The sequence below is a fragment of the Apiotrichum porosum genome, assembly GCF_003942205.1.
Source record: "Apiotrichum porosum strain DSM 27194 chromosome Unknown scaffold_1, whole genome shotgun sequence".
Lineage (NCBI taxonomy): Eukaryota > Fungi > Basidiomycota > Tremellomycetes > Trichosporonales > Trichosporonaceae > Apiotrichum > Apiotrichum porosum.
This window is the reverse complement of record NW_021167108.1, coordinates 2,057,007-2,081,134: the sequence shown is the minus strand read 5'-3', so window position 1 is coordinate 2,081,134 and position 24,128 is coordinate 2,057,007. Positions and strand designations below refer to the sequence as shown.

General features: G+C 55.4%; 6 protein-coding genes across 6 annotated transcripts; 2 read left to right on the top strand and 4 right to left on the bottom strand.

Annotated features, from left to right (window-relative positions):
* Nucleotides 1-688: 688 nt before the first annotated feature.
* On the bottom strand, nt 689-5,020 carry EHS24_000741 (uncharacterized protein; the record flags this gene model as incomplete). Its single annotated transcript, XM_028616561.1, has 13 exons — nt 689-782; nt 835-1,004; nt 1,045-1,665; nt 1,706-2,278; nt 2,332-2,517; nt 2,556-2,696; nt 2,744-2,858; nt 2,905-3,078; nt 3,115-4,001; nt 4,041-4,557; nt 4,612-4,842; nt 4,914-4,931; nt 4,986-5,020. 13 exons carry the CDS (start codon nt 5,018-5,020, stop codon nt 689-691), a joined length of 3,762 nt encoding a protein of 1,253 aa, XP_028480418.1.
* Nucleotides 5,021-5,347: 327 nt separating this feature from the next.
* IKS1 (putative serine/threonine-protein kinase iks1) lies at nt 5,348-7,587 on the top strand (the record flags this gene model as incomplete). The annotated part of the gene is made up of 9 exons (XM_028616560.1): nt 5,348-5,400; nt 5,441-5,943; nt 5,978-6,429; nt 6,480-6,556; nt 6,598-6,691; nt 6,733-6,808; nt 6,848-7,167; nt 7,234-7,368; nt 7,420-7,587. The coding sequence occupies 9 exons, from the start codon at nt 5,348-5,350 to the stop codon at nt 7,585-7,587; spliced, it is 1,878 nt and encodes a 625-aa protein (XP_028480417.1).
* Nucleotides 7,588-8,146: 559 nt separating this feature from the next.
* On the top strand, nt 8,147-11,675 carry STE11 (ATP binding; the record flags this gene model as incomplete). The annotated part of the gene is made up of 6 exons (XM_028616559.1): nt 8,147-9,338; nt 9,380-10,543; nt 10,592-10,822; nt 10,863-11,120; nt 11,163-11,353; nt 11,400-11,675. 6 exons carry the CDS (start codon nt 8,147-8,149, stop codon nt 11,673-11,675), a joined length of 3,312 nt encoding a protein of 1,103 aa, XP_028480416.1.
* Nucleotides 11,676-11,775: 100 nt separating this feature from the next.
* On the bottom strand, nt 11,776-14,726 carry EHS24_000738 (uncharacterized protein; the record flags this gene model as incomplete). Its single annotated transcript, XM_028616558.1, has 12 exons — nt 11,776-11,853; nt 11,896-12,203; nt 12,254-12,461; nt 12,511-12,684; nt 12,723-12,975; nt 13,013-13,112; nt 13,159-13,513; nt 13,557-13,919; nt 13,962-14,314; nt 14,362-14,517; nt 14,572-14,632; nt 14,685-14,726. The coding sequence occupies 12 exons, from the start codon at nt 14,724-14,726 to the stop codon at nt 11,776-11,778; spliced, it is 2,451 nt and encodes an 816-aa protein (XP_028480415.1).
* Nucleotides 14,727-15,426: 700 nt separating this feature from the next.
* On the bottom strand, nt 15,427-21,048 carry MYO2 (Myosin type-2 heavy chain 1; the record flags this gene model as incomplete). Its single annotated transcript, XM_028616557.1, has 18 exons — nt 15,427-15,485; nt 15,526-15,775; nt 15,815-15,900; nt 15,953-15,988; nt 16,030-16,573; nt 16,624-17,749; nt 17,795-17,882; nt 17,921-18,339; nt 18,377-19,068; nt 19,108-19,128; nt 19,176-19,253; nt 19,293-19,385; nt 19,425-19,994; nt 20,035-20,266; nt 20,308-20,446; nt 20,512-20,545; nt 20,602-20,666; nt 20,715-21,048. 18 exons carry the CDS (start codon nt 21,046-21,048, stop codon nt 15,427-15,429), a joined length of 4,866 nt encoding a protein of 1,621 aa, XP_028480414.1.
* A 951-nt stretch (nt 21,049-21,999) lies between these two features.
* On the bottom strand, nt 22,000-24,090 carry NDC80 (kinetochore-associated Ndc80 complex subunit ndc80; the record flags this gene model as incomplete). The annotated part of the gene is made up of 8 exons (XM_028616556.1): nt 22,000-22,147; nt 22,205-22,335; nt 22,375-22,943; nt 22,995-23,148; nt 23,188-23,282; nt 23,338-23,530; nt 23,583-23,977; nt 24,045-24,090. 8 exons carry the CDS (start codon nt 24,088-24,090, stop codon nt 22,000-22,002), a joined length of 1,731 nt encoding a protein of 576 aa, XP_028480413.1.
* Nucleotides 24,091-24,128: the final 38 nt, after the last annotated feature.

Sequence of the window (24,128 nt, the reverse complement as noted above, 5' to 3'; positions counted from 1 at the left end):
AGCACGGTAGTGTGCGGGCTGCAAGTAGAGTGGTACAGCGATGGGAACGAGGGGACGCGTCAATGAAGAGCGTGTACGTGTGTGATGTGGGTGTGATGTGGGTAGTGGATACGGGCAAAGGCACGTTTGGCGAGGTTGAGGAGGGGGGAGGCCGGCGAAGGGGCGGCCTGTGGTGTAGATTGTGAGTTGGTTGTTGGGGCGTAGCGTGGAAGCGGAAGAAGGAGAGCAAAGGTGTGTGATGCGTCGTATATGTGTGTATGTGTTGACGGGCGAGAGACGCGACGTGAGACGTGGACAGAACAAGAGAGGAGAGCGAGGAGAGGAGAGTGGGTGACGACAAGAGTGTGAGCGTTGATGGCGGCCACTTGGGTTGTGTGACGAGGCAGGGGACACGGGCGGGGGGGGTATTATCCACCCACACAGGGGCAGCGCGCGTGCCCCCGCACCCAAAAGGGTCCGCCCGCCCGCAATACAAATAATACTCCCGCGACACACCTCCCGCGTGTCCCACACACAGTGGCTAGTGGCGCGGGACCAAATCGTCCAGACGGTTGGTGTCGCGACGCGTCGCGTTGCCCCTTTTTCACACCACAGTATGTACAGGACCCCACAGGCCACAGGACACACCCACACACGCTTCACCGCCGTGGTGCACTCGCTCACTGGGCACATCTATGCTACATCAAGATTACTTGAGCCCTCTCCTCTTGCCCCGACCATCCTCCAGCTTCACTGCGTTGAGGGTCTGGATTTGCTGAGCCAGGAATTCCTGTGTTCCTTCCCTGTTCGTGTGTCAGTGGAGTTGCCCAGCACTCACGTCCAAGAAACCCTCACCTCATTCGCAGAATTTTCATCACCATCTCTGCGTGGTTACCGCCCTGCGGTATCGAACGCTTCGCAGTCTTTCTCGCCCGGATAGTGCCGAGATTACGTTGACCGATAATAGACTTGCTGGGCTTCATTGCCTTGTTCTTCAACGTGTTCTGGAAGCCTCGGATACATTCCTGCACTTGTCAGCAAAAGTGGGCCCACGCTGGTGCTCACCTCCATAAGGTCATCCGTGTTCCAGTCATAATAAATCCTGACGCTCATGATCTCGTTGAACTTGGCGTTTTGAAGTGTGTTCAGAGGCACTCCACTGTCGTCGCCGCCAGCGTAGAAGAAGTCGCGCAAAAACTTGAGCCAGCGGAGCGCCACATCTAGCTCGCTGTCCGATAAGGCACCCATGTCGCTCGGTTTGTCGCTGAGGGGGGGGACGATAAGGGCCTCGATGGTGGTCAAGATCTGCTTCCATAGCTTGGCCATCACCATTTGCATGGCGTCAGGTGACAGGGTCGAGGCCAGTGTGTGGTTGTTGGTATCAAGATAGTCGAAGAGAGGGTGGATGGCGGCTTCGATCTCGGCATCAGTGGGGCCGCGCCTGAGAGGCTGTGACGCCTTTGGAGCAGCTGTCGGGACCTCGGATGGTGGCAGTGGAATGGAATAGTCATTTTGTGACGAGCCAACGGCACTCCGATACGCAGCAGAGATACGGCCGATGGCGTCGTTCGAAATGCGGAGTGCGTCGTTATAATCAATGCCGGCACCAATGCCGCCCCCAGAATTCGGCTTCAAGACTGATTTGATGGCACTTCGTGACAGAGTATGTCGGAGGACCGGAGTCATCTGTCGTGTCAATATAAAGATGAGCGACATGAACACATACCTTGTCCACAAAAGTCCGCACCATGTCCGACTCGGTGCGCTTTAGCCAACGGAAAGCGCGACCAAAGTGGAACTGGAGATCGTCGCGCTCGCCTTCCATACTAATGCGTAGTAACACGTGTCCCTTTGTGTTGAGTGGCAGCAGAACGTCCTTGCTAATCAGGTCGACATATTGGGATGGGTCGAGGCGAAGGTAGGCTCGACCGAGTAACTCGTGCTTGCCTGTCAGGCTTCGATGGCGCACCGTGACCATGAACCAAGCAGTGTGGCGGACAGCAATGTCGAACGTTTCGTCCCAGCGGGGATCGTGATCGTCATAGATCGTTCTGGTTTTCGCATACCGGTTACCATGCTCATCGGAAAGAACGACAAATGAGTCGGGAGCACGGGCGCTTCCCTCCACGAGCAGTCCATCACCCAAAACAATCTTGATCGTGAACAGTGACGCCTGGTCGACTGGCTTCGCCACCGGAGCGTTGGCATCAAGGTTGGCCAGCTCATCAACGCCAAGTTCTAGATAGAGTTTGTCCAGGTTATGGCGAGCTGCGTCGATGTTGTTCAATTTCACGCAGGACTGGTTGGTTGATCAGCATCACGACCGGCTGCTAGACGATGAGTATCGCTTACAGCTGCAGTGAAGTTGAAGAAGGCTTGAATCTTCCTGTCGCCCTGGAGGTGCGCAATGGTACTCTTTGCCTTCTCAATCCATGCTTTTTGCTTTGCCGAAGACTGGTGCGACTCGGATTGCTGCATCTCTTCAACGAACAGGCGTTCCAGTTTGGTGCAGTAGTCGTCAATTGACAAACTAATGATCTAGAAAAGTGAGCGCCAGGAAACCCATTAGCACCAACCTTTGCCAATCGTGTGGCGAACGTGACCATTTGCTCCTCATCGTCCCAATTCAACCCAAGCAAGAATGTCACTGCGCTGTGGAAGGAATCGAAAAGATCCGTGACAGATGACGAGTGCCCGTTGGGACCGACAGGCGTAAACTAAAGCTTTGTTAGCAGAGATAATACAAGTGTAGGATGGAACGTACGTCATCCAGCTTCAAGGCATTGTCGGCCCACTGGCGCATCTTGGTGGCCGTCTCGTCAAGCCACGCTGAGACGACTGGAGCGAATATCGAGGAAAGTGAGAACTGGGACGATGGTCTTCAATGAGTTAGAAATGTCGATGCGTGGTAAAATTAAAACTCACACGTCAAATGCGGAACCCATCTGCTGGAGCTTTTGGGCACGCTGGTACATGGCCAACGCCTCTTCCAGGTCTCCACCGGCATCACCACCATCTGCAGTCGACATGGCTTCCTCGAGGTCACGAATCCACAGCTTGAGATGCTGGTCGAGAACAATGGATACAATGTCAATTTGGCTGCAAGTCAGTAAACGAAGTGCAATCGTGACGTACGTTGTCAATGGCAATTTGAACCATTTGTCCATTCGTTTAGCGCAAGACTCGATCCAGGTTGCCAGGCCCAAAGCGAATCGTCGGTTCTTGCCGCCCTCAAGCGAGTAGCGCTCACTAGCCTCGTCGATGTAGTTTGAGTATGCTTGTTGGCGCAACCGATCACAAATTGCTCGTTGGGTCCGCTGCAGTGCTGTATGCTCGTCATTGTCAACATTGAGGTTGTTCCACTGAACGACAGCCTGGCGAAAGTCCAGTGACAAGTACCCTGCCGACTCGAGACATTCTTCAATGTCGTTGAGGAAGAAGACGTCACGACGAAGAAGAGCAGCCTGCAGGCTCTGTTGGTCGACGGTAGCCCAGTCCGAAACGGGCAGGTCTTGCGATGCGCGGCCTACATTTGCGACCGCTTCAAACACACAATCAGGAGGCACTTCGCCTTGCTCATAGTGTTCTTGGATAGCTTCCAGGAACACCCAGGATCGGAAGGAAAGCGGAAGCCTCCAGCGCAGAGCGCACTCCGCAAGAAGAGCCGCGTGAGGAGCAGATAGAATGCCCAGAGACACGTCCTGATCTTCGGGCAACGACCGGAGGAGTTGTAGATCGTCATTCAAGCAGGCGCGCAAGAGTTGGCGGTACGCCTCACGGGGATCGACGGGAACGAACGTCAAATTGCGGGTTTCCAAAGAAAGGCCGTCAATGGACAAATCGGCATGGGAATGGTCGGAGCGGTCGCGTTCACGTTTTGGGTCGACCTTGAGGAGATCCAACGTCATGTCTGACAGAGATTTAAGTTCTGCAGCGCGGTACGAGGCCCACTGCTCCTCGTTGCCAAAATCGGATGGGCCATATGGAATAGGGTGTGATGTGTTGAGACGTTGTAGAAGCACCTAAGTGGGTCAGTAAACCCGTAAACCAATGTCACAAACCTTCAGATCATCAAGAGCCGCATCCAAAGTGCAAGTGGCACGCAAGGTATCGCGACGGTCGGCAAACGCCTTGGCATCGAGGTGAAGGAGATGACGGACAGCTTCAGCCAACACCGAAGGCGCCGCGTGCGTTTGATTGGAGCCACTTGGGCGGGTGGCAGGCTCTTCTGACGGCTGGGCCGAGGTACTCGCGGTTGTACTCTGACGGTGATCCGACTGTAGGCGAGTACGATATGATGCCAGTCGGCTGCGAAGCTCGGACGCAGACGAGCCAACTGACGCTAGGTTGTCGCTCAGGAGGTCCAGAAACACCAGGATCTGTGCGTTGAGCTCAATCTTCCAGCCGCCGTCGGCCAAGTCCGCCTCCTTCTTCAAGGCGCGAGTCGAAGCCGATACGAATGCCAGGATGAGCTCCTCCAGTTTGCGGGATTCCTTCAGTTGCCTCTGAAAAGTCTTGTCCGCCCAGCTCGATGACCAAAACAGAGCAATGGAACGTCGAAAACGTTGTTCGGTGTACCTGGCAATGTCATGTCAGTGTCACGACCTGGGGCAGGCGTGAACGGATACTCACTTGGCATCTTGTCCCATGGCAATGCGCTGGAGGGATCCGTCCAATACTTTGATAAACTTCTCGGGGTAACGTGTTGACTTCGGTCCATCGCGGCCAATGAGGGATCCAAAGTCGAGGTTGAAGACGGAGACTGACTCTTGTGGACGGTGGCCTGGAGCCGAGGGAGCCGAAGGTTCAGGTGGGGCTGCTGCTGCTATCCGGCGGCGCTCCTCAATAGCGTCCTGGAGGCAACTAGAGGTGGAGTGTCAGTGATCGCACGACATGCCACTGGGGTTGTTGCAAGCAGACAAGACAATACTCACGCCACTCGCAAGGCGTACCTGTACAGGTGTGTGTCAGCAACGTTCAACTTATCTGACTGAGAAAAAACGTACTCCAGGCAGTTCGATGACGGATCCGACGCCGACATTGGGATTAGGGAGCACAGGGGGAGTAGGACGATGAGAGAACAAAGGTGTGCAACAGGCTATGACGAGGTCGATGGCGACACGGGACACGACACACGCACCGCACTGAAGGTACAATTGCGTTACGTAACCTCTGTTGTGACCGGAGGGGGTTGGCTTTCACCGTGGGAAGGTAAGTGTGCCTTATCAGCTGCAGCCCTACGTCAGTCTCATGACATGCACCCCCATGACGCAGCCACCGGCCGCCCACATCTGTTACCGGTGCGATATACATCCTGCTGTCGCCTCGTCTCCTGTCTTCAACCACACACACCTCTCTCATCCACACCATGGACTCCCACAGCGCTCGCTCCTCTTATGGGCGCTCGTGGACGCCTATCGGGTGCGTTTACTAGTCCATATTTCTGCTGATGGCTCCAAAGAGAGACATCCAACCAGCTCATTGTATACCATCCGCCATCACACGCCATTCAAGTGGTCCCCCATCCACAGCGCCGCTCATCTCCAGACTCTTCTCCCGTAAAGGAGCTTAGAGTCCTGTCTTCTGAACCTTCCGCCACTACCGCCACCACTGAGCAGGGAACATCTTCAACCAGCTGTCCCCTTTGCCAGAGGGCGTGGTCCCCTCCATTGACTTCCGCAGCTGAACCAGAGGCCGTGAATCAAGGTCAAGGGCAAGCCGGCGAAACCCACTACTTCCGAGTTCTCGAACGGGCACACGAGTTCAGTCGCCCAGGGACACCGTCGTCTCCCATTCGGGATCGATCGCCAACCCCAACTCCAGTTGACAATGCCGCGGAGGATGTCTTCGAATTGCCCGCGATGGGCTACTACAAGCGGTTCTTCACAGAAGACAGGCGTTTGGGAATTGGAGCCGAGGGAAGCGTCTATTTGGCCACTCACATTATCGGTGGCAATGTGCTCGGTACGCCTACAAAGCGGGTTGATGCTTATGCAAGGCACCTACGCTGTAAAGAAGATTGCTGTCGGAACTTCCAAGCAGTACCTCGTGCGAATGCTACGCGAAGTCCGTCTACTCGAAGCCCTCCGGCACCCCAACATCATTCCTTATTACCACTCCTGGCTGGACGAAACCCAATTTTCATCCTTTGGCCCTCCCATTGTCGCGCTCCACATTCTCATGATGTACGCATCGGCTGGCAACTTGGACGCCTTTCTCGTCACACGCAGCCACGGTGGGACATCGGGCCCAGCTCCGCACAATGCCGAGGATATCGCAGCCACAGACGACATTGATCTGCTTCCAAAAGCGGAACGTATCAAGGCATTCAAGCGCAGACGGCAAAGCGGGCTTGGGATGAAGAAAGGAGAGGTCCGTGGGGTTCTCCTTCTCGGCTTTGACGAGATTCTGCAGTTGTTCGGTGATATTGTGGACGGTCTTGCGTTTTTGGTGAGTGTCGATGATGCCATACGCGTCTTTGGCAAATCCGGCTGACAGAGGAGCATGGCCGCTCGATCCTTCACCTGGACCTCAAGTGTTCCAACGTCTTACTGCTCTGGGAAGACGGTCAAGTCATGTAAGAGCTGTTTCCCGTCTACGGGAGGCTGACGACCCTAGACCCAAGGCGATGCTCTCAGACTTTGGTACATCGGAAGAGATGCTCCGTGGTAAACGAGAACGCACGGGCCATACTGGTACAATGGAATACATGGTGAGTGCACAAGTTACAAGGGATCGTTAACCGTTTTTAAGGCTCCCGAGACGATTGTCATGGACAATAATGGGAACTGGAGACCTTCAGATTCACATGCCGACATGTGGTCTCTGGGTGAGTTCAGTGGCAGACGTCTGTACTAACTGACAATAGGCATGGTGCTTCACAAGATGATGTTTTTGCAGCTTCCTTACCTGGACACGGAGGACTTTGCAGTTCTGCACTCGGAGATTTTGGCCTACCCGGGTTTCTCTGCAACCCCAGATATCATACAGACGTGTGAAAGACGACACATCCCTCGCAACCTCCTTTTGTTGTTAGAAAGGCTGCTCCACGTGTCTCCTGATCAGCGACCAACTGCGGAACGGGTTAAGAAGGCCTTGCCCGGACTGCGCTCTCGCCGGTTTGGCAGTGGTCTTTGGAGGGGAGGACGCGATGCCGAGGATGAGACGCACACCAATGTGTACCAACAGGTGGGTACAGTCAAAAGGTAGTACTAAGGGCATCCACAGCTCAGAAATCGATACCCCAGACCACAGTCACCCGTGAGAGCGATCCTGGCTTTGCCTCCACCTCCGGGTCTTCGCCAAGCTGCCGCGGATTCGAATGCGACCATTATTCCAGCGCCGCCTACTTTATTGTCCAAGGCCTCGTTCATATTGTTTACCGTCAAAGTAGGTTTCCCAAAGGCGTGTGTCACAAGTATTAAGGCTGACCGTGGGTAGATCATGTCACTGCAGTCGAGCATTGCCGGCCAGCCGTTGCCGGCCATGGCTGTGTTGCTGTTGACCATACTAGCGCTCGTCGACTTGGCCCAGCCTCGGGCGTCTTTGCTACGTAGTGTGGGGCTGAGCGCTGTGCACATTGGAGTGTTGGTTTACTTTGTATTGTAGTAGGACCGTAGCAGTTTCTGACATGACAAGTTGAACACGGGGCTCGAGCCTGGAAGCAATTCGTAACGACGGGTGAGATCTGGCCCTGTTTTGGGTTGTTGCCGCCCTGCTGTCAGGCCGTCAGGCCCCCCGCCGCCGGTCCGTCCGCGCTGCCTCCGCCGCCGTCCGCGTCAAGACACACATCCATATTGGCCGTTGTCGTGGCTTGTTCTCTCGTTGTCACAATCCACACCACCCCCACATACTCTTCCGAGCCCCATCACAACCCTCTTGCGTCAACCCTCTCATCGCAACAGCCCCTCAAATCGGCCCCACCGCATCGCCCAATCCACACCGGCATGACCGGCTTCCCCTGTACCCTCCCCCCTCCCATTCCACAGTGACCAACATCACCGCCCGTCGTCCCGCTCCCACACCTAGTTTCCCGCATCAGTTTATCCTCTTGCGACAGGTTCGTTCTGTCTGGACTGTGCTCATGCTAACGCCAGTTTGCCTCCAGCCACTTGTAACAGCTCAGGCCGTCCGTCCGTACGGGCGTCCACTCTGCAATCCACTGGCGATGGCTTCTGCGAACCACTACTCGGATGAGTCCTCTATCACAACGCCGACCTCGGCAGGGTTCACCGTAGCCTCAAACTCAAACGATGTCAACGGGCATGCCGATGGCCTGGCGATATCCCATCGGTCTTCGACGCCTCCTCTTCTTCGCGCACCTACCGGGCAAGCATTTGCAGCCCATGTCAAGATGTGGGGTCCCAGTGAAATCGCCTCGTTTCTTAACCTGTACAAATGTGACAAGTACACCTCTCTCTTTCACCAAAACGACATAGATGGCAAAGTCTTGTTGGACCTAGACATGTCCAGTCTGAAGGAGATTGGTATCAGCAAGGTTGGCGACCGGGTCAAGCTGCTTGGCGGTGTTCGAGACCTCCGAAAGCGCGCCTCTCGTGCCACGACTCCATTGACTTTGGTCAACTCGCGTGTCCTTCCAATCGGCGTATCGTCTGTGGAAGGCAGCCCCCTCCCAGTTTTAGAACAAGACCCGCGAGGGGCACAAGTTCCCAAGCGGCTCGCAGCGCCTGGCATGTCTGGCGTTTCGAAACGTCTACAACAGTCCCGACCTCCACCGCTCAACCTCCGCCCCAGCACCGTCCAGTCGCTGGACCATTCCTCTTTAATGACGGTTACCCCTAAATCCTTTCACCCTCAAGGGCTCCAAAAGGTCGTCCCCGTGCCCGGCCCCGAGACGCGAGGCGTACCAGGTTACGATCTTGCACCCCACCTACGTCCACCTCAACGTGATATTCGGAGGTCACCCAGCCCAGTCCACGAGCTTGCGCCAGCTCCGAAAATCGCAGACAGACGGCCCCTCGCATCGCGACCCTCTGACAGAGTACCCAGCCCAACCAATCCTTCAACGCAGCCTCGCGACGGCCCGCCTCATCCCTTCGCCATCCATGACGGCAACAAATGGTCCAATCGACGCCAAGGCGTGCCACAGGTGGACACCACTCGCCGCACACTCGAAGACAGGCGTATTATCAAGTTTGTCAATTCTGAGGACGGAACGTCCAAGAAAATCGATCTGCCAAATGCTTCCAGTGGTGTTGAAGTCCTCGAGCTGGTTCTGAGGAAGTTTGGGAAAGGAAACCCAGGAAGCCTCACAAACTTCAACGTGGACAATGACGGGGATGGCGATGCACTCCAAGTGGATGGCTGGAGCGTATTTCTTAGAGGGACAGGCGAAGATGGTCAGTGTCTGCGGTCTTTGGTATGGGTACTGATGTTCCAGATTATCCCCTCACCGAGTCGGCTCTGTTGGACATTTGCAACGGCAATCGATCGTCCAACTCAGCATACGACCAGGTCTCTCTACGTGGCCTCATCCTTCGCCGCTCCACTGCCGTAAATCGCAAGAACATGGTCAACTATCTCGGGGACCAGCCACCTCGTTCGCCAATCTCCCCTTCGCAGACAGAGCGGGACGGCATGAAGCCTCCCAGCAAAAACACAAACCGAGCCAGCATTGTGTCTGTTTTGTCTGCCCTGGGTGTCCCTGGTGTAGTGGACACTGTGCCCGCTCCGAACGCAAGTCGTTCGCCTTCAAATGACGCTTCTTCGCGCACCAAAAAGATGTACAACTTCTTCGGCCATCGACCACCCAGCGAGCTTATTTCCAACCACCTTTCTGAGTATTTCCCGCATGCACGAAAGCGAGACCTAGAGAAGACCGCTCGCCAAAGCATGTTGCGTCTATCTCAGGCACAAAGTGATCGTCACTTGCTCAGCTCCTCTGCGCAGTACGGCCTTGGTGGGCCGTCACCGTTCTCTGCCAGCCTTGAGAGTGTCATTAGTCCGAATCGTAAAGGACGTCCGCCATCCACACGAACCGTATCGTCATCAACCACACCGGCAGCTATCCCCGAAGAAGTGGAAGTTCCCAACGAGGGTCCAGCGAGGCGCTCTGCCAGTACCATCGATGAAGTGTCGGCTTTAGTGGGGAATCATCCCCCACTTTTGCCACCAATCGAGCATACAGGTGAAAGTTTCGTGGACTCGCTGCAAGAGTATTCCCCAGCCCCTGCAGCCCGTACTGCTCCTCGCTCGACCGCTGGCCGACGCGGGTCCAATGGCTCTAATCTGAGTCGTATCAGCGTCTTGTCATCGATCCGCCGCAGCAAAGATAAGAGTGACTCCGCTAGCCTCCTCACAGTGGATGAGATCACTGCTGAGGTGGAGAATCGTCGTGCCAGCATGACTGTTGTGGACGACAGTTACGACCAAGATGGGCCGTTCACCCCAGTTGATAGCGATGAGGACGTCAGCGAATCCGACTCGGACGATGACGATGAAGATAACGACGACGACGACGACGACGATGATGAGGACGATGACTCAGAGGGTACAAGCACCGATGAAGGTCGCGGCCACGTGCGAGCATTTACGTCGACTGGCTGTAAGTAGTGCAGCACGGTCACAGGAATATCAGCTGACAAGACTGCAGCGAAGCGCAACATCAAGTGGATCAAGGGCGCGCTTATCGGGGCCGGTTCATTTGGAGAGGTCTTCCTTGGCATGGACGCTCAATCTGGTCTCTTAATGGCGGTCAAGCAAGTCGAGTTGCCGTCAGGTGACGCTAGAAACGAGGAGAAGAAGCGGAACATGGTCCAGGCCCTGGAAAGGGAGATCGAGCTGTTGAAAGAACTGGCCCACCCCAACATCGTGCAATACCTCGGTTCGTTTGCTTGGCGTGGATGGAGGTTAACGTTGCGCAGACTCCGCCAGTGACGGCAACCACCTCAATATTTTCCTGGAATATGTGCCAGGTGGATCAGTCGCCGCCCTTCTCAATAATTATGGCGCATTTGAGGAGGCTTTGGTGCGCAACTTCGTCCGCCAAATCTTGCAAGGGTTGAGCTACTTGCATGAGCGCGAAATTATTCACCGCGACATCAAGGGAGCAAACATTTTGGTTGATAACAAGGGCGGCATCAAGATCTCCGACTTTGGAATTTCTAAGAAGGCGGAGAGCAGTGCGTTTCCTCCCCTTTAGCACACTAGCTGACGTACGTAAGGCTTAATGGCCGGTATGCGGGTGAACCGACCTTCTCTGCAAGGCTCTGTCTTCTGGATGGCGCCTGAGGTTGTCAAGCAAACAAGCTACACGTCCAAAGCGGACATTTGGAGTGTCGGCTGCCTCGTTGTGGAGATGCTGACAGGCACTCACCCATGGGCGGACCTAACGCAAATGCAAGCCATGTACAGGGTGAGTGGCGTGCTGAAAGGAAAGTACCAGTCCTGACACTCTATAGATTGGAACGACGATGGCGCGTCCTGCCACGCCGAGCGACATCTCCCCCGAAGCTGCCCACTTCCTGCAGCGCACCTTTGAGGTTAATCACAATGCTCGTCCCACAGCCGCAGTTCTGCTCGAGCACCCCTTCATCCACGTCAACCAGTCTCCAGGCTCGCGGACGTCAATTTCACTCGAGCAGGCCAGTGCAACCCTTGGGGCTGCCGCTGCTGCTCGTAACCAGCCAATGCCCGGACTGTCTGGGCTTGGGCTGGGTTTGAACGTCAAACAGTAATAAGTGGATAGCTGCTCTCGATGTAACTATGCATGTCCCACTTGTCCTGTCCAGCGGAGTAAGGGGCCGCCTATTGGAACTAGAAAGCGGTTTGCTAGACTCATTCCACATCCATGCCAGCCTCCTCCTCCTCACTAAGAAGGGCAACAGTCGCGGTGGGCTTATACGCCTCCGACCACTTTGCGGGTGTTAGCACATCTTTGGAGTAGCAGATCCTCACCTTGGGGAATTGGCGCTTGTACAGGCTCATACAAATCGAATCCATCTGCTGAATTGGGCCATCAAAGTGGGCCTTGAAGTAGCCGTGCGTGCCGAGAGCTTCGCGGACGTGACCAGTGCGTCCATACTTTGTGTGGAGCTCGACGGAGTTGAAGTAGTCCACGTCCTCGCGGTTGAAGAACATGTAACGAATGGTGGCCGTCTTCTTGTGAACCTTGAACGGGTGGCCCGTGAGGACAATGCGCTTGGCAATGATACGAGTGGGGTCGGAGGACAGGAATGAGCCCATTGCGACGAGGTCAGGAACGCCTAGGGCAGAGTCAGCCAGGAGTAATAGTCATACACCGGAAAAGACTTACTGCTGTCGGGGTTGTGGCGCAACAGAAGGCAAGGCGCTTTCCCAAAGCAAACTGGACCAAACGTGGTCACCACCGTTGCCATTCCATGCCGGAGGAACCTCTCAGATTTGTGGACATTGTTGACACCCTTGCCACCACCACGTACGTGTTGGGAAAGAAGGGGGCGAATGTCGAAGCGTCGAGGCCCAACGCAAAGAATTAGGGGGTCCTGTTGGCTGGTTAGTTATACAACCTTATGTGGTTCGTCAATAACCCACCTTGGCTGCAACCGGCTCGCTATACTCGGTGTTGCGCTGGACAACAAAGTGAAGAACAGTCTGCTTGTGCTCGTGACGGAGCAACCCGTGGATGATCAAAGGCGACGATGGGTGACGGGAGCTGACAACGGACTTGGGGACGTCTCGGATCACAATGATGACCCGCGTGCCAACCTGCTGTGTCAGCTGTCGCGTATCATGGGGCAACGTACCTCAACACCATCGGCTATAGCTTCGGCCACAACGCGCTTCGACGTAGCTGCAAAGTTCTCAAACTGGAAGATCTCGCCATACTCGAGGGGCAAGTTCTCGTAGGGGTCCCAGGGGCTGGTGCGGAAGCTACGCAGACCGCGATACCTCTGGAAACGCTCACGCGCCGCAATGTGTCGAGGTGTGTCGATTTCGTCTGGGAAGGACATGTCGTCCTGCTGTGCACGCTTCCGGCTCTGCAGGTACGACGCATATCTTATAATCAGTAGGTGGCCAGTTTTACCCAACTCACTCGGCCTCCTCATCCTCCGGGGCCAGGTCTTGATAGCGATCCTCACGCGTATCGAGTTCGATCTCTTCCATTTCCTCAACCTCGTCGTGGTCGTAGTGGACTAAGGTAAAACTTAGCACAGTATCATCGGCAAAAGGGACACTCACCACTACCCTCCTCGTCGAGCTCGGCGGCGTCGTCATCCATATCCTCGCTGCCACTTCCCTCCTCCTCCTCCACGTCGCCATCTTCATCGTCAAAAATCCAAGCAGCCTGGTAGGTGCCAGTTCCCTTGGGAACCCGCTTAACCTTCCGTTGGGAACCTTCGGCCTGAGCAGGAGCCGACATCATCTCTTCCTCAGTTGGCCACGTCTGTTCGTTGGCGAGCAGGTCGGGAACATTGTGGGAAGTCAAGTCATCGGCACCATCATCGGGAGTAGACAAAGTACGAGGGCCGCTGTCTGCGTCCATCGAGTTCTTGTGACGGCGAACCGTGCCATCAAGGGGGGGAGCCTCGACAATCTTTTGTGAGATTAGTGCCAGTTTGGATGGAACATGTACGTACCTCGGCAACCTGATAGTCGCCAAATCCGGGCAGGTGGACGAGACGGTTGGCGCTCATTGAGCTGCCACGGACAGTTCCCACGACACGGAGCAAACCCAGCTGTTCGGGGGAGTCGTTGTCATGGCCGGTGGCCTCCCAGGCAACCGCAGCGTCACCCTCCGCGACAATCCATGAGCGACCGTCGGCGTGGTGTATTGTGGCAGGCAACGATTCACAAAGAGACCTCGCCAGAATGAGAGACTCGCTCGGAGTATCGGCACAGAAGATCTTCTCGACATCGGGGAAGAAGTAACGAGAGAAAGACAGGAGGGACTTCTGCACGAGCGACCGCGACGCGGGGGTCAAGGGGTTTGAAGCAGGTGCCTTTATCAAGTCAGTTGCTGATAGACAAATGAGGGAACTCACTTGAACACAAGAGACAATGTTTACTCCTCCAGTTTGGCCCTGGAGGCAGCGCAGAATAGCTTCTCCTTCGAGCTGAACCTCATCTACGCTGCTGAGCAGGAGGATGACAGTGTCGCTAACGAGCGCCGCATCTAGTGTAGGGTACAGCTGCAGGGGAGGAACCACATTCAGGAGCAGAGTCGTCTTGAACCGAGGAGCGGGTACCAAGATTGAAGAGTGCTCGTTAAACTTGGAGGAGATGACCGCAATATCCTCTTCCGAGAGGCCGAGAGATGGCAGTAGGGTGAGTAGGAATCGCTCCGTTGAGACAGACGGGACAAGAGGGACGACAGTCACAACGCGGGGGACCTTGCCTACGAGTGTTAGTACTGAGGATCTCGTTGGCTCCCAGTAAACTCACCACCTCCAGAGCTGGTGGAAAAGAACTTGGCGTCCTCACGGCTTGTACGCTGCTTAGCATCGCGCTTCTGGGCTTGCTGGTTGAGGCGAACCCGCTTTGAGCCAGCCTCAACCGCCTTGCGAGTACCAACCGCACCGCCAAGGGACTCCGTTTTGCCTGTTTCAATGTCAGTATTACGTCCAGTTCTGTATTCGAGTCATGTTGACGTACCCTTCGCAGCTGTCTTCAACGAACCCTTGGAAGCATGCTTCGACTTGAAGGACTTGTTGGACTGGAGTAGTTTAGCAGGCATGACGATGGCGGTGAGGACATATGCGACCCACCTGCTTTAAAGTAGGCCTGTGGTGGTGTGCTTGCGGTGCCATCGTGCCTCGAGATTAGCTGCGTATGGGCAGCCGGGTTCTGAGGCAGAAGATGTTGAAAGTAGACTACTGCAGTATCCACAAGTGCGACGACGACAGGTTGAACTTTTGCCTCCCGGCCAGCCAGTCACGTGATTGTTTTGTGCCTGGCGGCTGGCCGGGCGCGGGGGTGACAGCGGGTGCACCTCGCTGTACGCTGTGTTGTCCATATTTCCTTGTCCATCTCGCGTCTTCGTATTCTCAGCTGGGCGACCCGTTCTTTGCAGACCAACCCGAAATCCGGAAGAATGGATGAGTCCCTTTTCATTTTCTCCTTGGTGGTATTCTTCTTTTGGTGAGTGAATGACGCAAATGTGTTTCTACGTCCCCCTCTGACACCGTCCAGTGTTGCCGCCGTCATTTACTGCTTCCTGTCCACCTGTCTGGGGCTGCAGATCCGACGCTCCGACGTATGGGAAGCGCTCACAACAGGCCCCAGCGCCACGTCTTCCCGTAACAGACAGTCCCATGGGTACGGCGATTCAACCAGCGGATTACACTGGGACCGTTACGAATCTAATGGCAACGAGGGCATCGAGCTGATGTCCCGCGCGCCTCCACGCGAATTCTTCTGACCAGTAATCACGCATATGTAAAACCAATGCAATATATGTCTTGTTCACATTGCGTGCACATCCATGAAAGAACCATAGTATAAAGAGCTTCAAGCCACAAAAGTCGCCAACCTGCGCAGTAGAGGCACATTGAGCCAAGCTGGGACATCTGCGAGCGTTGTCAGTGTCGGCCCAGACTATTGACGTACATGTCTCCAATCCGGCAATATCGCGGGGTGGGGGAATCTGGTAGGGTCCGACCTCGTCTTGCTCAGTCTGAAGCAACAGTTGGTCGTTCTTGTCCTCAGGGCGCACGCGAGCAGCAACAGCCTTGAGAATGTCCGGCGAAATAGGAGCCTCGTAATCCGCATTGTGGTATTGCGAGATAAGCTTCTGGATTTGGGAAGGAGAGAGAATCCAGCAGACGTCGAAAAGGATCTCAATGTCGCCCATGGTGGCCTAGCAAGTCAGTGCCGTCCCCAAGAATACGAAGCTTACCTTTTTAAGTTGGAGGAGCTTGGTTGCCTGCATGAGGTGCTCAAGCTGGAGTAGACCCTCGGGCATGTCATGGGCCTTGCACCACTCTGTGGATAATGTCAGCTGGCGACACATCGCAGTCGCAACATGGGAACGCACCTTCAATTCGCGTAATGTTGTACTGAATCTGCATAGCTGAGAAGGAGTTAGCGACAGACTCCGTACGTGGAACTCACCCCTCTTCCACGAGCAGAAGTTACGGCGCATGATAAGGTCGTTGAAGGCAATGGTACCAATCAACTTGAGCAACTCGGTGACGACCTGCTGCATGACGCTCTCCTCCATGTAGTAGCTCTTGAGGCACTTCCAGACCTTGTTAAGGAGGTTGAGAATGTCATCCATGCTCGCTGCGGGCTGGTTGTTGTTGCCACCCATGCCAATCATTCGGGAGAACATACGGCCACTGCCATCCGACGTAATGAAGCCGGGAAGTGACTGCGATTCGATCAAGGCTGGAATGACCATCTTGCCGAGCTTCTTCTTGACCTCCAACATCCAGGTGTGGTAAATGTTGTACTCGAGACTGTCGAGGTCGTGCTTGACAATGCCGACCAAACGTTCGTATCCTTCCCAGTCCAGCTCACGGCCTCCCGGTTCATCCATGCCGGGGGCAATGCCCTGCTGAGCATCCGACTCGGCCACGCAAATGAACGACAAGACTTCTTGGACGTTGGAAAGCCAGAAAATACCTGGCACAATGACATCCTCGCCCTTGAATTGCTGTGGTGGACGTCAGTTTCTTATTACATAGACCACAGTGCGTCACTTACCATGACGAAGCTCTGGATGCTCTGCATGACATTTGCGAGGAAACGCTCGCTTTCGGGGATCATGCCAAGCTTCCACATCTCGTTGGAGACAAGAGAGATGAGGTGGGCAGGGAAAATGACTTCCTTGGCAAGAGGTGGGTTATGAAGGCTGGCCGCCGGGATCTTGAGGTTGGCGATGAGACCATGGAGAACGTCCTCGTCCAGTCCCTCCTCGTCTTCGAGCAGGCGAACAATCTCGTCAACAGTCGTGTCGCTGACTGTCGGGAGGCCATTGGAGTCGCGGGGACGGTTGTTCTGGGGGAACATGACAGAGACGGCACGAGGGTTGCTTGACGGGGCACGCTTGTAATCGAAGCCATCGTCATCAGAGTGTGCCATGGCCGACGACCCATGCCCCGTGGTGCTATGGCGACGACGGTGACGACGGGAAGCGGCAGCCCCACGCGACTCGGACCCTGGCAGACCGTTCGCAAAGTCGCGCAGGCCACGATCGAACGTGGGAGATGGAGGAGCATCGCGCTGCCCTTTGGTAAGGGCCTGTAGGGCGTTGGCGCGACTGATCTGCTCCTTGAGCGTGGCGACTTCGTGGCGAAGAGCGGACATGGTCGAAGCGTCATCGACATGCTTTGAGACAGCAGTGTCAATCGCTGACTGACGTTCGTTGAAGTCGACGGTCGTACGTTCGAGTTGTGTTGAAAGGCGGCGAATCTCCTCTTCTTGATCGGTGACGCGCTTCATGGTTGTGCGCAAACGGCCCTCACTCTCGTCCTTTGAAGCAAACAGTTCATCGAACTTGGACTGCGGGACGGTCGGTAGCGCAAGCTTGGCCTCCAGGGCCAGGGAACGGCGATGGACTTCGTCGTGCTTGTTTTGCCAGACAACAATCTCCTTTTCCAGATCAGAAACACGCACGTTGAGACTCTTGTTATCCGCTGTCCGCTTTTGCAAGGTTTTAGTGAGCTCGATGACCTTGTTCTCAAGCTGGTACGAGATCTCCTTGAGCTTGGATGCCGACTTGGCATCTGCCTTGAGTGTCTGAAGTTCACGGACGGCCAGCTTGCGACGCCATTGCGATTGCAGTACAACCACTCGGCGAACTTCCCCAAGACGACGTTGCTGGGCGGCACTGTGGCATTAGCAAGCAAGGCAAAGAAAAGAGTCTCAGACTCACCGTCCACGAAACAGGCTTTGAAGGACGACCGCAGCGTGCAAGGTCCTGTCTTCGGAGCACCGCTTGCGAGCCTGGTATCCACGGATGGCTAAGATGATCAGCTACACGTATGGCGTGACGACTTACCTGACTGAATAGAGATGACCGCGTGTCTTGTCTTTGCATATGCGCGGCGTTGGAGAAGAGCGCGAGAGGCACGTTGAAGGAGGATAGCGGCAGCTTCCTTGCGCATCTCTTCCGCGCGACGGCGACCCAGAACGCCACGCCACCAAGCCTGGATGACGATGGTCTTCTTGCGAAGGTCTTGGTAGTGCTTGTATGCGATCCTGCGGCGGACGTTCTTCTGGACCAACGTGACAAGGGCATTGAGGCGGGCGGTACGGAGCGACTCCAGCAGGGCAACCATACCCGCTCGGAAGAAGATCTTGGAGAGACCGATCTGGTACTTGTTCTCATCCTTGAGAGTTCGCTGCAGTAGAACGTGACAAAACGCTTTGACGTCCGAGTTGGCTTCCCACTCCTTCGAGTTGACAAGGACGTAGTAGCTTGCGGTCAGTGATAGGAGCCTAGGAGAGTACTCACCGACTGGCAAATTCGCCAAACGTCCATCTGCTTGGGTATCCCGCGCAACTGATGCGAATCGTCTCGAGGACACCGCAGGCGCGAAGCTGAGATAACACCTGCTGAGGTTCAAACGTCCATGCCTTCTTGGACTCGTTCGGTTTGATGCAGCGAATGTAATGGACGTTGGTGTTGTTGATAGTGTCCATCAAGCTGATCAGCGAATACTTGAAAATGGATCCAAGGGTCGGCTTGCGAGCCGCGGCACGCTTGGGCCCCGCTCGCGCATCGGCAGCTGCATTGTTGGCATTAGTCGCCGCCAAGGCAACAGATGACGAGCGGTCAAAAGCTTCGGCAAGGAATGGATTGGACGATGCTTGCAGGAGGGCGAGGTGCTCGTCTGGCACAGTGTCACGGTTCTTCTCGATAAAACCGTCAACGTCGTATGTCACGTCGTGAGCGTAGTGAGCAATAGTGAACGCGTTCTGGTTGAACCGTGGCTTTTTGAAGACACCCTTGTGCTCCGGTTTGTCCAGCTGCTGGTGGAGCTTGTTGGCAAACGAGGCGTCTGCACCGGCAGGAAGTCGCGACTCTTCGTCCAACAGAGTCAGAACACCCATCTTGCCCTCGATGATGTCAATGCAGGCCTGATTGTCGGTGAAATCAATGAACGTCCAGTTGATTTCTTCGCGCATATACTCTTCCTGCTCAAGCTACACGTGTCAGAAAGTCAAGCGGTATCGCAGCCTTACCTTGAAGACGTGAGCATTGAACTGGAAGTGTCAGTAAAAGTTTCTGTTTGTTTATGAAATGGACTCACCTCCTGCTGAAGCTTCTCGTTGGCCCAGTTGATGCAGAACTGCTCAAATGAATTCTTTTTGAAGTGCTCAAAGCCATACTGCAAGAGGTCAGCCACGTTGTACGATAAAGATCTCACAATGTCGAGGACACCAATAAACTTCGTCGGCTTTGGTGCGTCCGGCGCTGTGATGTCTCCCGCCAAGCTGTCGTTGACAATGCCGACAAGCCACTAGAAAGTCAGCTAACGCAATCAATCAAAGCAACATACGTCGAAAAGACAGGAGTAAATGTATTTGGCAACGGAGTCTCGGACGACAGTGGCTTGAGCCGAACCCAGGTTCGTTACAATCTTCTCGTTGCGCGTAATCAACTGCTTCTTGATCGTCCACTTCTTGAATTCGGCGAGAGGCAATCCAAGCAGTTCAGTGGCCAGAACAAGAGAGGCGTCGTCATCGGACAGGACAGCATCGGTGCGAGACTGAGTGATGCGAACGTTGCCGAGATGGAGCAAGGCAACAAGCACCTTGAAGATGTGCCATTGGCGCTCCACTGAGATTCCAACGGTGCTCAGAGCCTCCTGAGTGTCCCGGAACTCCTTGGCGTCGTCAACTCCTGGGATGGTCGAGGATGATGGGCCACCACCAGCGAGGTACGCAAACTGCTGTGGGTCCGCCGGGAGAGAGAGGTCCTTGCGTTCCTTGGCAGGTGCACCTGCAAGCAGTTGATAAAAAATGTGGTAGTTGCGTTCCGTTTCGGGCTGGTACACCAGACGCGACCGTTCGAGCAAGTACGTGCGGACCCGGGCGCCCACAATCTCGTTTCCACTGTCAAACAGGACCTTTTCTCATCAGCATTTTAACTGTGCCATATTCACCTACCTCGATGTATTTGCCGAAGCGCGAACTGTTGTCGTTCCTTGTGGTCTTCGCGTTACCGAAAGCCTCCATAATAGGGTTGCTCGCCAGGATCTGGCGCTCAATCTCGCTCATGCCCTCGTCATCGCCGGGACCATCTCCTGGACGACGAGCGGTCGAGTGGTCTCTGGCGTGATTGTGGACTGACGCAAAGTAGCGAAGGATGTACTTGGCAGAAACGGTCTTTCCCGCTCCACTGGGCAGTGTTAGGAGGCCTACATGGTAACTGGAGCTCACCTCTCTCCGCTGACAACAATGGTTTGGTCACCGGCACCGGTCGGGTCAACGCCGCCGTTGCCACTGCCTCGACGCATGTAGTCCAATGCTTCCTCGGCAATGGCAAACAGATGCGGCTCGAGCTCGCCTTTCTTTTTGCCTGCATAGGCCTGAAGAATGTCGTTGCCGTCTTTGAAATTAGCACGGTCGCCATTTCAGACTCACAGAGGGGGACAGGGCTAAATGGATTCAACGCGACCTGTGGACCCGATGAGCACTCGCACGACAGCAGGTAGGCACGTTGCCGCGGCTTACCAGGACAATTCCAGAGTATGTGTATGGCTGGTGCGCCTCGTATCGCGTGGCAATCGCATGCAGAACTATAACTGGGTCAGATGTCCACTCAGCAGCAAAGAACTGGGACTCACCACTGGGCTCGTTCAAGTTACTCAAGCTCGCCAGGTCCTCTGAGCTCTCGAGGAGAGGAGGGTTACGAAGGGGAGGCAACGCATCTTGGCCTGGCGATTGGGAGCTGGCAGGCAGACTGTTGCCATTGGAGTCAGATGCCGCTTGGAGATCGGCAAGCGAGCATTTGTAGTCTTTGACCGTGTTGTCGGAGCCATCCACTGAGACGGTGATGGCGACCTCGGACGAGGGTTCACCGTCGCGGGGAAGCACCACAGAGGTGACCGTGCCCGGAACCCAGCCAGCTGTGGTGTCGGGCAACCAGACGCGGGTCCCCTTGGCGTACACAGAAGTCATTGCACCAAGGGGTGTGTCTGGGAATAGAGTCTACTGCTGTTCTGGACGCTTGTACGCCTCGAGAGTGTGAGGTAGTGGAGGGACGGCTGAGGAGATGTCGTTCGTCGGTGAAAGAGAAACGTCTTTCGGAGTAGAGGAACGAGGGCGACAGCTACCAGCTGTTGATGGGGACTGGCGAGACGAGACGAGGCGGGGGAGGAAGAAGGGTGAGAAGATGAGATGGAGGAGAGGAGGTAGGAGGGAGTGGGGAGGGGGGAGAGGGGGGAGGAGAGGGGGAGGGATGAGATGCGAATGGACAAGGCAATGTGCAGTTGTGTCGGCCAAGCGGTGGTTGTCGTGTCGCCCTGGCGGCGGGCGGGCTGACACGGGGGGCGGGGGGGGGGAGGGAACGCTGTGGGCGTGTGCGTTAATGCTGCTGCCGCCGTGTGCGTTTGTGAGGGCCCCCTGCGTCGCGTAACAGCGTGGCAATCTCACAGATCACAGAATAGGCCAGCCAAAAACGCGCGCGGCCGCAGAGCAAAGGCCCCCCCCTTCTCTCTCCCGGCTCTCCCTTTTGCCCCGCGCACGCGCGCGCTCCCTAGCTCGAGCTAGCTCGTTGCGTGTTCGCGGCCCACAGCACGCGCGACCGCGTCCAGGGAGACGTGGAGTTAACCGGGACCAATTCATCTCTTGCCAGTGATCACTGAGCGGAACCTTTCCACAACACAGGCTCTTCCCACCCCCCTCCAAGACCCAAGCTAGCTGCGCACATGAGTGCATGAGCTCGAGGGCCTGCTCGAGCATCAGCCGACAGCGCGACAGCCACGCCCAACCACAGCCTCCGTAGAAAAAGACCATGCGAGCGAGCACACGGCAGCTCTGATATCCATCGTCACCGTCTCACTGCAACTACTGTTATACACCGCACTATAGACTTGGAGGACTCAGCGAACAACTAATTGTACACAACATTCACTGCGCTTGTTCGGCAAAACTCCTTACACCCTTGAGACTGTTGGCGGTATGCTCTTTGGCCTTGATGACCACATCGATGTGACTCATCAGCTGAGTGACAATACCCTCTTGAAGCGCCTGTGTCTGGTGGCGGAGCTCCTCGAACCTGCGAGGGTCGTCAGACGATGCTCTCAGTCCCAAATGGGGAAGGGAAACTGCTTACTCGATCTTGGTGCTTTCAAGCTGTGACTGTGTGCTGAACAGTCCCTGCTGGCTGGCTGTTGACATTGCTGACACTTCCGATTCCAGCTTGGAAACGGTTCGGTTGGTCTCGGCCGCTTCCGTTTGCATTTGCTGAGAGTGTCAGCTCAAAAGCCACTTGTTCATACTAACAATCTTGGCCTCCTCAGCTTGGTCGTGGACGAGCTTGAATCGCATCTCGCGGCGCGCCACATCCTCCCTCTGCCTCTCAACGTCTTGGGCTATACGGTCGTTCTCGTCGTCCAAGGCGATAGCGTCATCCTGGAGCTGGCGAACCTGTCGACGGAAGTGCTCACAATAGCCTTGTAGCGCTGGTCGAATGATTTGTACTTGGGAGCGCCCTTGATCACGGATATCGATAAGGCTCTCCGCGCCAAGATCCAGCTCGAATGCAAAGTCGATACCTTGGAGCTCTGGCTGCACACCGTCGACGTTGGTGGACATGGTGCCAATCTGATGACCCAAGGCGGTGTAGTCTTGAAGCAGTTGATCGAAGCGATCCATCGACTTGGTGACTAGCATTTCTTGGTCACACGCGTGGTTGTTGGCCTCTGCGATCTTGCTCCGAAGCTCATCGAGGTTCCGGGACAGTGCCTCCTTCTCGTGATTCATTCGGTTCACCTCGTCAGGCGAGAGGTTCTGCGCAGCTACGGCCGCTTCAGTTTCCGCCAGCTCACTGCGCGCCGCCAGAATGTTGCGTCCTAGAGGAAATTGTCAGCTTAACATGGGGACAGTAGACAGTACTGGGGTACCAGACTTGCCATTCTCAGTCTTCGCCGCTTGAGCATTTGTGATGTTTTGTTTCATCTTCTCTGCCTTTTGGCGATGAAGATCGATAAAGGCAAGGAATTTGGTCTTGTCGCTCATGAGCTGAAGGTATTCTTCATCGAGATTCTTCAGTGGAGGCTGATCACGTCAGTGGCGGTGAACTAGACAAGGGCCTACCTCTTGAGCTTGCAGCTGTCGTAGTTCCACGTCCTTCTTGTTGACCTCCGTCTCGACGCGCTCACACTCATCGATAGATGCAGCCACAATCCTTTCTGCAAGCTGTCAGCAACTCCTCGAAGGTGTCAGGCATTCTCAAGGGTGGCTTACCGAACGCTTCTTCCAACTCGCGTTCAGCATGTGGGAACTCCTCCGCGCCCTCCTCAAACCACTCTCGGTACGTTTTGGCGCAGAAGTCCCACAGCAGCCGATCCTCAATCTGCGGGTGATTGACAGGTAGCTCGCTGGCTGGGCAAAGTAAAGGATCAGACACGACGTCGGCATCGTTGCAATGTTCTTGAGCCTGACAGAGACGTTAGCGCAAACTGCTCCCAAAGTCCGCGCCAAGTACGCACCTTGCACAGATCCACCATCCAATTGAGCATCGCCAGGACGTTGGGCCAAGCATTGGGACTTCCTGGGGCGGTCAGGGCTGTTTTACCAACAGCATCCATGACCGGGTAGCGCAAGTCCCTCATGATTGCAAGGCAGTCATCTTCGAACTTCTTGCCCCAAGGGAACCCTGGGCCAACAAGTTCATCCGCGAGGAAACGAAAGACGTTCTGAAAGTCACGCTGAGTGGGCGAAGACAGCCATTTTGGAGTGAGGGCGAGTTGCACTTTGCGCCGGGCAAGGAACTCTTGGATGTTGGCATGGCAGTCACTCTGGAACGTGCGATCACGAATCGGACGTGGGTCCTTGATGGCTCCGGTAGAGAAAGCAGGCATAATCGACGCGCGGCCGCCACCAGCTGAAGCAAAAATGGAAGATCGGCGCGTGCTAGAAGCTGTCAGCGCCCTCATGCAGAGTTAACCTACCTGGCAAGGTGTCTGGAAGCCTGTGGGGTCCGTCCATACGCCCCATTGTCGCCGCGGGTAGCACTTGATGCGGAATTCATGTCG